The sequence below is a fragment of the Aphelocoma coerulescens genome, chromosome 5 (assembly GCF_041296385.1).
Source record: "Aphelocoma coerulescens isolate FSJ_1873_10779 chromosome 5, UR_Acoe_1.0, whole genome shotgun sequence".
In the NCBI taxonomy this organism is placed as follows: domain Eukaryota; kingdom Metazoa; phylum Chordata; class Aves; order Passeriformes; family Corvidae; genus Aphelocoma; species Aphelocoma coerulescens.
In genome coordinates this window covers 21,087,004-21,099,508 of record NC_091019.1, presented here as the reverse complement: position 1 = coordinate 21,099,508, position 12,505 = coordinate 21,087,004, and the positions used below count along the sequence as shown (strand labels likewise).

Here is a 12,505-nt window from a genome sequence, read left to right as displayed (position 1 = left end):
CAGCTTGTCTTCTTTATCAGTCTATTGCCAGCTGCTGAACTCTGATATCTTATTTGATTCTTGATGGTACTTATTTCCATGCCTTTTGCTGTATTTTTGATTAACAATCTACAGTGATACCAAAAACTTAAGAATGTAAGACGTGTTAAAGCACACTTTCAACCATGCATAAGTGTTAAAACCCAAAGTGAATTTCAAGACACAAGATATTTAATACACAGTAGGAGGCACTTTTCAGTTCAAGCCTGGCATCCTATAGATCAAATATTTTCAAGTACAACTGCTATCCAAAAAGTCAAGTAAGGTAGAAAGTTTCAGGATTCTGATTATTGATATAATTGAATCCAATGTATTTCTAAGCTTTAAAGTATGCATTGACATTGTGAATATTTTAAAATGTTTCTGTAAGTTATGAATGTATTTGCAACAACCTGTTTACTCAAAAACTTAAAGTATTTTTTCTAGTTAATGCAATAAGAACACATACATGGAAGACACAGACAGGTGGCTTATGTAAGATTACTGATTGAAAAGAATGTGACTCACGAATTCTCCGGGGCAATGAAGTTTTACGGATATATCCCAAAAACTTTAGGAATGCATAAAGATATATATAATTGGTTTAGAGGAGTGAGACTTTGAGATTTTTATATAAACTACAGCTGTTATTTCTCACAGCTCCTCTACAAACAGGCCACTTAGGGACAGGCATGTAAAACTTATTTCAGGTTAAAAACTGCACTTTAGACAGGCATCTCTTCCCAGCTCCAATAGGGCATCCCTAAATCCCAGATCAGAAAGGTTTCAGAACTGTGACCTCACGATTGTGTCAATATGCAGGACAGCAGGAGGCAGCAGTGACAACACAAGATGCAAACCTCAGTGTGGTGTTCAGCAAACAGCCCTGAACCATAGTTACCTTAAAAATGCAAATTCTGGTCCAGGCAAAACATGTTTAAGAATCCAGAGGTTTTAAAGTGGCTCCAACTCACGTTTAAGGATTTAGAAAAAATAGACTGTAGAGTCCCACATGACTTACAGAAACAAAACAGATTTAGGTCCCTCTGGCTGGCCTTGGTAATGTCAGTAGGTATCACAAGGAACAGGAATGCTGAGGTTTGCACTATTCTCCACTTTCTCCCTACCACCAAAAGCGCAAATGCACTTCAAATGCGAACCCTCTTTATAGCAACTACTTAAATTCTACCAGAGCATGCATTAGCATTTTACAAAGCACCTGTGCGATACAGTGACTGATAAGGCATTTTAGAAATATGTTTTAAAATGTTCTCCTTTGCTTTACCTGTAATAGACTAAAATTAATAGCAACAGAAAATTACTTTTAAAAGTAACTATCAGTTGGGATGAAATGTAGGACACAACAGGGCAGCATGAAAGATTGGAATAAATGACAGACAGGAGATAAGACATAATAATTTCTCATTATTTTTGATTTAACCAAATCAGAAGAAACTCAAAGTACTTGTTAACACTGCTGAAAATTCATGTGATGCAAAGGCCCACAATTTCCCAGACAAATCTGCAAGAAATTAGAAGAATGATCCAGAACCAAGGTAAAAGCAAAGGTGCTTGAGGGATAGGAAGGAATCTCCTCAAAATGCAGCTAGGCCTTCAGTCCTTTAAGTAAAGGGCTCTGCACAGCTATTATTTTACAAAACTCTCTACTTTACCAATTTACATGGAATTCATTGGGATTTTTTGCCACAGTCTTCAACACATTGTTTCTCTCTCTCTGCCTATCAAAATTTGATGGCCAGCCCCACACAGAAGCAAAGTGAGTTTTGCATTAAACTAGCTACTTCTTGTAAGGACATAAATCAGTTACAGCATGCAACAGAGGAAAATATAAAGAAACAATAAATATCCTCAAGTACCTAGTTTTACAAAAAATAAACTGAAATCAGATTTCAGGCAGCTATTGAAGAAGAAAATTAAGTAGATACTGTTCCGGGCTTACAGTCTTAAGGTGGTAGGAAGTACATATATTCCGGAATTGGTTTGGATGGGGTTACATTACCAACCTACAGAAGAGGTGACACCACCGTTATAAGGCAGATGCTAACTGATCTCAGCACACAGACACCCTTTTAGTCACCTACTACAGGATCCCTGAATCTTTTCAGCCAGATGCATTTAGGTCTGCACAGATAGCTGTAGGCAGAAATGCTTTATTTCCACTCACATGCTATAGGACCTCCTCATAAAACTCAACAAAAACTTGAGGTCATTGCAGAGGAAAGTCCAGACACAGAAGCAACATTTACCAGACTGCTCAGGCATTCAATTTTCTTAGCCTTTTTGGCACTTTGAAAATGAATGTACATTGAAAGATGTGACAGCCTACAAGAAATTTAGGAGGCTGCACAACGCTGTCCTGAAACTGTGCTGTTAAACTGTCATAATCTGTATTGGCTGTGAGCCTATCCATACTGCTATACAGCCCAAGGTGAGAAAAATAAGAAATTGTCATACTTTTCTTTAGCTGTCTACTGACTCTCATTTGAAAAAGTACCTAACTGTTGAGCTTTTGATGGGATACTCTTCCTTCTTGGACCAGGGTAAAAGAGCAGAGGAGGCTGCTGTTCTGCTAAGTTCTTTATTTCATAGTCTCAGTTTTCTTGAAGGCAGAGTTCAAGGGGGTTATATGATAAAGCTAAGCAGCAACAGCAAACAGCAGGCAGAAACCAGCTTCTTCTTCTAATTCTAGTTCCTTCTAATTATTTTTTTCTTACAGAAGTGTGGATTATATTTGTTAATTGACCAATAAGATTAACACACTATTCTAGTTTTCCTTTTCTTAACCTATCCTGGTCTAATTCTAACAGTCGTAAGTCTTACACAAGTGTTACATAGGTATTACACAGATTTGTGTATACAGTTTCTATCAGCTCTTATTGTTTACATGAACACTCTAAAAAATGTGAACAGTATAGTTCTAGCTATATTTTGTCTACAGTAAAAAATTCTGTGAAAAAGTAACACTGCTGCAGTAAGAACTGTTTTAAGGTCTCTGATGCAGCTTTTTAATGTTTAAGGCACTTAGCATATATTTCTACTAAAAGTTAAAAATCTATATTTCTATTTCACTTTGGTGTGACTTCATGTATCTCAGCTTATCCAAAGGTTTTAGTTCAACCCCTGTGCTTTGGCTTTCCTCTGGGCCTGAGTCCAGAGAAGCTTTCACTCCAACACCTAACAATGCTTCTCTGTTTGACTTACATTACTGAATTTTTATATGCAGGCATAAGGTTGCTGAACAGCTTAAAGGGAAAAAGGAAACTTGGGGGGGAAAAAAAATAATCTTGCATTGTCAACTGTGCAATTGGCAGCCAACTGTGCACTTGCAGCCAGGAAAGCCACCCACATCGTGGGCTGCAGCAAGGGAAGTGTGGCCAGCAGGTCAAGGGAAGGGATTCTGCCCCTCCACTCTGTTCTCATGACACCCCACCTGGAGTGTGGGGGAGAACAAGGTCCAGCATAGTACCTCCCCTTGTTGCTCCTCTATCACATCAAAAATTAAGAGGTATATCTGAATGCACATAGTTACCAAGACTATTCAGCACAACATGCATGGAGAAAGGACTACCAATCAAACTCAATTTCTTATTCAACTGCACAGCTTTAAACAAAGCTTTGAACTTACTGTTTATCAGACAAGAAAGTCTTTCTCATCTGGAACCTGCCCTCTAAATAGGAATACTCACCCTGCTGCAACTGCAGGAGGGATGACCAGTATGAGTTTAAGTTGTGCTTCATGCAGAGCTTCAGAAAGGTGAGTGAGCAAGTGAATCAACTCCCTGAAATATAAATATACTGTTAGAGGGAAAGGCAGGAAAACTGCTGCTATATATTGACAAGAACAAGTAACAGTAGTAATAATTTAAAAGATGCAGCTGGCAAGAGAGACAAACACAATTTGTTGCAAATGATCCTAACAGAAAACAATTAGGAATTCTTCTTTAAGGATTATGAACACTGCACTGCTCGGGACAGTCTTAGTTTTATTGGAACTCGTGATCACCTTGGGTTTAAGTTTTTCTTAGTTTTATTTTAATCTAACTATGCATTGTTAGCACGTAAAACAAGCCAGTATATCTTATCAGGGCAGGTCACCTCTTGAGGTCATTTTTGGTGAAAAGAATTAGATCAATAGAAGAACCAAAAGCTGTTCTGAAGAAGCAGCTGCTGAAGAGATTAAAGTTGTCACAGTGTTGCCACACACAGGAATTTGTGAAGATGCTTTCACAGCAAAACATGCAATCTTCAAGGGATAGTTCTGAGGCCTGAGTTTAGAAACATTTTTTCTGCTGTTTTTTTCCCTGTATAAATAATCCTTTTGTTTCTCAATACCTACAAAATACATGTTTGACAATGTCGTATCTGGAAATAGCATCTCTGTATGCATCATTTAAATAAAGACTTCCACAAAAGCTGATTTTCATATCCATATTCTAGGTATTTCAATAGGAAAATAAACTTAAAAATTCTTATGCAAGCTGTTTTTAGCACTCCTGACTGGAAGGGTGATGTTAACAGAAAACCCTTCACAGTCTGCAGAACCAAAGTTTAATGTTATCTTAAGAGGAATTCAATATTACCTTAAATTTGCACTACAAACATGGCCCTTCTGAGTGCCTTTCTTAAGTCATTTGATTTTTCAGAACAAAGTTAACTTTCCTATTTTTCAACTGGCCAGGAGGATCCACAAACACAGTCAGATGATATTAGTACAGAACTCTAGATCTGTTTCGGACTATGCTTCAACCAGAACCAAATGAAAAACAACTTTACCACCCATTCCAGGAGGCTAAAAGTGCTTAAGCAGGAAAGGCAGAATAGACAAAAGCCATCATCCAAGCTGTTTGCTCCACTTAAACAGGATTAGACCTGAACCCTCAGAAACAACATCTAGGTACTGTCATGCCTTTCAAGGCAGCATAATCCTAGAGTTATTCTTCTGAAAATATTGCTCTTCCAATATGATTATCCATCACAGTGCCTATGCTCGATTTGCACAATGTAGACACTATCCAAAGGTAACCAAGTGTTTTCATTTCCCCTGAAATGGTTCGCTGCCTGATGAAAACTTCCTAGGGCCTACAAAAGCCATTACTCTCAAAATCCTGGCAAACAAACAAAGCACATTTTATCACTTTCCCAATACCAGCAATATTTTGGGCTTACAATTTGAGAGCTGGCTGTGCTGAACAGCCCTTAACAATGAACTATCACACTGTCACCTATATTTCGCTTCTGGGGGAAGACATGGGATTACAGGAATCAGCTTTTGGTCTGTCTGCGGTATGTACTTCTACCATTCCCACTCTGGGAAACCAACAGCTTTCCCTCCTGTTACTTTACCACATGCATTCCACATTAGGAGTGTCACTATTCAGAAAAAACAATTATAGCATAGAAGAATCCTTTTCCATAGGAACACCTTAAAAAATTACAACACTAATCTAAACAGGCATTTATTGACATAAATATACACATCTATCACAACTCCCACATGACATAATCTTATCAAAAACTATCATCAGTATTAAAACTAGGTAAGCAAGCTTTCCCACTGATTTGTATCTCATGGCTTAGTGACCTTTTTAACTAAATATGCCCAAACTACAGCATAACTCAACCTTTATTAGATGTTAGAGATGCTACATATAAGATAAATTTGACCGAAGAATCAATTCCTCTAGCCTTGAGATTATTCTACAGTGCTCAACAGCAGGGATCTCTCTTCTCTGCCTAGCTGCCTTTGCTACTGTAGCTTTGAGAACTCTGCACCATGCAAAACATTTGCTGACTTTAACTATTTAGAAGATGAGGGGATAAAAAGAAAGGCAGGATAGGACAAAATAACCTATCAAAGGCACAGAACAAAGTAACATCTTTTTCATTTAGAAACAAGATTAACACCCTCACTCCCATTCTGCCGAGGCAAAAACTGATCCACAAAGGCAGTGACATAACCACAAGAACAGTGACTGCATAAAAAATGTCATATGTTGAAATATATAGTGTAGAACCAAAACCTACAACTGTAAACACAGGACAGAGATTTGTGGCCTGAAAAAGGAGCAGGAATGCAGTTTGGATTGTTGGTGCACTCAGGACTCTAAAACAGGCTACATCTAAACAGCCACTTCCTACCCTCTCCCCACAAAATTCAATCAGTGTTGATCTGGCTGAAAAATAATTACCTTCAACTTGAAGGAGGTCAAGAAGAAAAGGGACAGCTGGAAAACTGCACATTCTTGCTCAAGAAACCCAGATTAATATCTACTCACTAACCTGTCAAGCCAGGTTTCTGGGCCCTGAACACTTTCTGGCACATCAGGCAGGATTAACGGCTAAAGACTTAATTTAGGCTCACTTCCATGTGCTGGCCAAGACAGATTAAGTAAATCAAATGTGCACTCTTCCCTCTCCTCTAAAGAGCAATATCAGAATGTTCATTTATTGTGCTATAAATTAAAACTTTACTGTGTCCCAACAGTGCTTTCCAGTGTTTTAAATGCAATATTCTCCAATGTTACCATTGGCAATTTTGAAAGAAAAGCTACTGACATTTTAAACATCATAATGAGGTACAGGAAAGTAGGAATAGAATCAATCTTTCTAAAGAAGCTTCATTAAGTATTTACCAGACACTTCACTATAGTCAAGCTTAACTTCAGAGTAGCTACTAAAATATTGGCAGCTTTAAGATTCTATCTTGAGCTAAGTAAGGTCTACTTCATTCACACTATTTCAGGCCTTCTCCTATCAGTACTATTTGATAGGTCAATTTTCCAAGTGTTTATGGCTTCAAAGTACCTTGTCCCCTATAAAGTATGCAGACCTCCAAATTTTCATCACCCAAAGTTTGTGGCAAGCTTATTTTTGCAGAAATCACTTCTTCCAGTGATGCCTTTTTCTTGGTCTTAAAATCAAGAGTCAAGCACAGTTAGAAGGGGAAAAGGGATTTTACCTTGATATTTACTTTAAGGCTCTTTAAGTGCACATGTCCAGGTCGAATGCACTGAAATGCACACCACAATATACACCTGTGGATACAAATATGTAGCTAGCAAGAATTTCTCTTGCTTCTTTCCAGTCCCATGAGATATTTTTCTCCCTCACAGAAGATATTAGTAGAGTTCTATAAGCTATGAACACCTGCAACCTTGCAAAGCTTTGTTTATAGTACAGTAGAAAAATATTTTGACAATGGATGTTTTAACATTTTAGCCAATCACCCCAAGGCGTGGCTGATCCTTTTTCCAATTAGACTATGAAGAAAAAAGTCTATAAAAGAGTTGTAAAATTTAAATGAATCAATCTTGCAGCGCAATTCCTGCCTTCTGGATCTCTCTTCTCCCTACCACTGCAGGACACCGTGACATACATCCCCAAAAGATCTTGTATAACATTATAGGTTTTACTAATTAGCATATCTATCAAAGATTCCCCAATGAGAGGCTCAAGTGAGCCCCCCTCCCCAAGGAGCCCTCCCCTGGATGGTTCTATCTTGGTTTACAGAATGTGTTCTGGAGAGGACCTTGGGGTCTGGGGCACACTGATCCCTAACTACGAAGCTTCTAAAATGTTTAGTCTCTCAGCTTGACAAACAAGCCCAAGAATGTAGGCAAAAAGCACTAGGAATACAGAAGTTGTATAAAAGGTATAACAGGGGTAGAAAAGGCAAAAAATCTTCATGGCATCACCAGCATTTCTGGTCTACTGTGTTTTGGACACCTGTAGAACAGTTTACTTCAGTGCATAAGAGTGGGATGTCGATGCATTTGAAAAGCCTTGCAGAAGACATAAAAGGTTCTCATACCCTTCCCTTCAGTTACATCACCCTTCAGAGCTCTGCAACTTTCCCACTTCAGTCACCTTTTTGCACAAATTGGGAGTCACTACTCCCTAAAATTTATGCCTTGTCAAGAAAATTGGACAAAATAAAGCTGTCTACTTGAAGAAGAAATTGCCCTTTTCTGCCATTTCATTGCCTAGTTAATACCAAGAAACTGGAGTGAATTATGGCAAATCTTTGATTAATAGATTAATTTTTCAGGGACTAACATGAAGGATACAACTGCTGGAAGAGCTTTTTCCTCCTATACTTCTACCAACATTAATAAGATGCCTGAAGGTCATCTTCTGCATAGAGTGACAAAAAAAAAAAATCACATTTTTCAGATTGATTCCGTGTGATGGCAGTGCCATCTGTCAAGTAATGCTGGACTGATCAGAATATTGTGTGCATTTTTATGTAGCCTGTGAGAGTCTTATGAGTATATTATGCCTTTTTCACAACATATCCAGGTCTCTGGAGAAAAATAAACCCACCCAGTAAACCCACAGCTGAGATTAGTAAGTGAGACATGGCCTTGTCTAGCCATTAACTAAATAAGCAGGAGAACCTCTGCTTGCTCAGGTCTCTCAATATTTCTGCCATGTACATTTCTAAACATAAATGCCATGGGATGAATAACTTGGAATATCTTATTGCAAAACCAGGCAAGAAAGTTTTAGGAAAAAAAAAACCAAACAGTTATTTAAGAAGTAGGTTTAAACTATAAGAAGCAGCAAAACAGATTAGAATTGAGGTATCATCTGCACAGGATGTCTCTGCATTTAGATTTCTATTAGGAAAATACTTTCCTACATGTTAGGGTAAAAGGTGGGTAGCTGAACACTTTTTCACGGTGCAATGATTGCTAGCATGAAAGGAAGCAGCATCAGTTAGATGCAGCCTTTCATCTCACATTAAATTTGATGCCACTGTGATTTATATATTAATAATTCTATTCCCAGAAAACACAGGGAAGAAGTAGGTACCAGTGCTATAGAGGGTACTTCAAAGTACCTGTATTATACATCTGCAAGAGCCTGAAGTGCTCAGTATAAAGCCCCCAAAACAGGTCCACGCACATGTAATAAGACAATTCAGGTTCTTCAGATGGAACAGGTGCTATTTCTAGAATTAAGAACACAAACAGAAGAACCTAATGCCATTTTATACATGTGAAAGTATACAAAGCATACATACAGCACTACTGTGTAAGACTTGAGGCACCAAGGCTCCTACATGAACAGCCAGAGAAGAGACTGCTCAGGATATCTAACATGAAAGCAGGCAAATATATTTAGGCACATGATTCTCTTATAAAAATTGATAATGTTGATAAAATCCACAATGAATGAATATGCAAAATAAAGCAGCACAAAGGATTTATATGATTTAGGACCTTAGTCTGCTAAGCATTACAGAAAAATTCTATAACCCTGAACCAGAATGATTGGAAAATTTTTTGTTCTTGAAAAAGCCCAAACTAGTTTGAGTTAGTTTTGCTTAAGAAGACATAAACCAGAAGATACATAATGAGACTGAAACCACAGAATTTCACATTTAAGTAGATGCCAGAAACATAACTTCTTAGCAACATTTCACCTCATCTGTGATGCCAGCTAAAATAAACAGGAAACTGAAGACTCTTCTTAGATAACTCCTTGGGCCTTGATGGAAAAATTTTCACTCATTTTTTAAGTTGAATTGAGTACCCCCGAGAAATAAAGGTTTTCTAGAAACATGCAAAGGGCTGACAGAGGGGCGTCTAAGTTTACCTAATTTTAAAAGTGCTCAGTGATTGCAGGTTCTTAAAGATGCTGGTCACAGGATTTATGTGTTACAGAAGAGCTAGTATTGTTACTCTGTTACATGAAGATTCTTACAGAATTTAATAATCACAAAGTTTTTAGGCATTTTTCAAGCCCCAACATCAAGAGGGAGAGCATATGTTATGAAAATGTCCCTCCAATATGCAAGTTCAGCTACTGAAAAAGGGTATCTCAAGGGGATACCCTTGAGAGTTGCTCAGCTGAGGTCATCTGAGAAGAGACCTTCAGCTGCAGTTAATCCAGGTTTGTGATAGATGAAGTAGTTTTCAAATCATAGCCCAGTTTATTGGTGAATTAGGACACCAATTTGCAGGTTTTCAAACTCTTTTGCAGACTCACCTGCTTCTAGGTGCACTCTGCTAGAAAGTATCACTGTGCATTTTTTTAGAGAGTGGATACTGATTTTGTAGCTGAAACATTGTATTGGGCACAAATACTCCATGAGCAAATCCCCCTGTAGTCATTTTAAGCTCATAAAGAAACCTATGCTGTACCAAGTGTTCCTGCACCACTAAGGCAGTGCATTGGATGAGATCACAGATCTTTTCCATAACACAGTTAAAAACATGACAAGAATAATTTCCATAGCTTTCCCCTCAACACAGATATATGAAATATATTGAATAATTCAGAGCCATTTATTAATTTAATAGCTAGGTACCCACTTAATTTAGGTTTTGAAAAATGAAAACCACAATGATTCTCCGTAAAATATTTTTCCCTAGATTGACACCACTGCTCTAACATTTCATAAGGCAAACTAGCAGCTGCAGCATATTCCCATATATTTTTATGCACCTGTGTTGAGTTTCAACAACCTATTAGTAACTGTTTATGTGAGACAATTTCTTGTATGACAGGAAAAAAAAAGGGATTTTTAAAATTCATTTTTAAACTATAACGTGTTCACTTTAAATAACATGAATACACTGTAGTAGCTAGCCAGATCTCCTTGTATTGTCAGACCGCTCTGAAAGTAGTTTGAAGGCAAAATGTCTGTTCCCAGGACTATCATTATGATCTTTTGTCCCATTAAGCTACTTCCAGGTGTTGGACCTTGAAGGATCTGAACCAGGAAAGCCTACACTGCACCTAACAGCTAAGACAGATGCTTTATTTGGAGCACACACAAATACTGTCCTACAAACACTTCACCTCCCCAGAGGATTAGGGTTCATCTCTGTGCTGACATCTCCAGTGAACTAACCGCCACCCTTCCAAGGTTAAGAACTTTCCTACCGGTGTTTGTCACTTTGGAAAGACAACCTGAAGGAAGATCAGGAGTTAATCACGCTACAATACTGCCACACTGTGGGCTAAAGGAGGCATTGCACCGCTCCAACTCTTCGACGGGATCAAGCGAAGCAGAAGACCACCCGTGCTTATCCATTCATCAGAAAAAACTCTGCTCTGCTACTCGAAGTGAAATGAACTGATCCCATAGTAATAGCACTCAAAGTGCAATAAAAATACAGACTTTCCAAGGTAATAAATTCACTTAATTTTGCTCCTTAAGATCTGTTCAAAGAAGCTGTTTGCTCCAAAAAACATTATCAGGGAAACTCCTGGGGCACTGGATAGCTGAGCCATAGAGTTTCAGCGCAAGTGATAGGCAAACACACTTAATCTCAAAATGAAGACACCAGTCCCACAACTTAGAAGCATCATGAGACAAAATTTCCATGTAATGATGTGAGTCTCCTACATTTACAAAACAGCTGTTACTGCACACTGAGCCCAGCTTCAGCTTTCTGTCTAAATTGGCATCACTCAGAATGCTGCAAGCCCAACCCAAGGCATCATGCAACTTAAACACCCTAGCCATTTCTAGGGAAGTGGCAATAAAAGGAGGAAAACCCCACTGATGAGTTTCTAATGAAGCACTTAGATCAGATCAAGTCTTGAAATGGAAGAAAATCTGCAGTTCCTAATTTCTGTTTCTACTCATGCTTTTGTGACAAACAATCTCACATTTTAAGTTAGGATAATCCTAAAGTGTTGTTCACAGGTGGCCACATATGATCAAACATTACCAACTCAGAGAAAAGGATCCAGTTACCATTATACTGTGTGAGAATAACTGTTTCCTTTTCAGAAGTTATGGAAAATACTTCCCATTCCTTTCTATCAATAACAGACAGACAGTGAGTATGGAAGTGGTGCTTCACCTAAATAACAGGTAACTGAAGGCTAAGGCAACTAAACAGCAGTACCTCCTCTAGTACAAACAGTTTTTATCACACCAGTCTCTCATAGTGTCCTTCTGGACAAAATGTCCAGTACACGGCTAGATAAACTGTGCCATGGAAAGGGACCTGGGGGTCCTGCTCACTGGCAAGTTGAATCTGAGCCAGCAGGGCCCTGGCAGCCAGGAGGGCCACCCGTGCCCCGGGGTACATCAGGCACAGCATGGCCAGCCGGGCAAGGGAGGGGATTGTCCCGCTCTGCTCTGCACTGGGGCAGCCCCACCTCGAGTGCTGGGGCAGTTTTGGGAGCCACAATATAAAAGGGACATAAAGCTGTTAGAGAGTGTCCAAAGGAGGATCATGAGGATGGTGAAGTACCTTGAGGGGAAGCCATACAAGGAGCAGCTGAGATCACTTGGTCTGCTCAGCCTGGAAGAGACTTGAGGGGAGACCTTTGCAGTCTCCAACTTCCTCCTGAGGTGAAGAAGAGGGACAGGCACTGATCTCTTCTCTCTGGTGACCAATGACAGGACCTGAGGGAATGGCCTGAAGTTGTGTCGGGAGGTTTAGGTTGGAACCTTAGGAAAAGGTTCTTCACCCTAGGGTGGTCAGGCACTGGAACAGGC

General features: G+C 39.0%; 1 protein-coding gene across 9 annotated transcripts in view; it reads right to left on the bottom strand.

Moving 5' to 3' along the window:
- Positions 1–12,505, bottom strand: part of CHID1 (chitinase domain containing 1) — a 105,990-nt gene that overhangs the window by 81,630 nt on the left and 11,855 nt on the right. For 8 of the 9 annotated variants that reach the window (XR_011151356.1, XM_069017000.1, XM_069017002.1 and 5 more), the window contains one exon: positions 3,726–3,818. The exons of the other annotated variant lie outside the window; for it this stretch is intronic. Coding sequence is in view for 7 of the 8 variants with exons in the window: in XM_069017000.1 (XP_068873101.1) it covers positions 3,726–3,818 (93 nt within the window). In the remaining variant the exon portion in view is untranslated. The remainder of the gene's footprint in view (positions 1–3,725; positions 3,819–12,505) is intronic. 9 annotated transcript variants of the gene reach the window in all.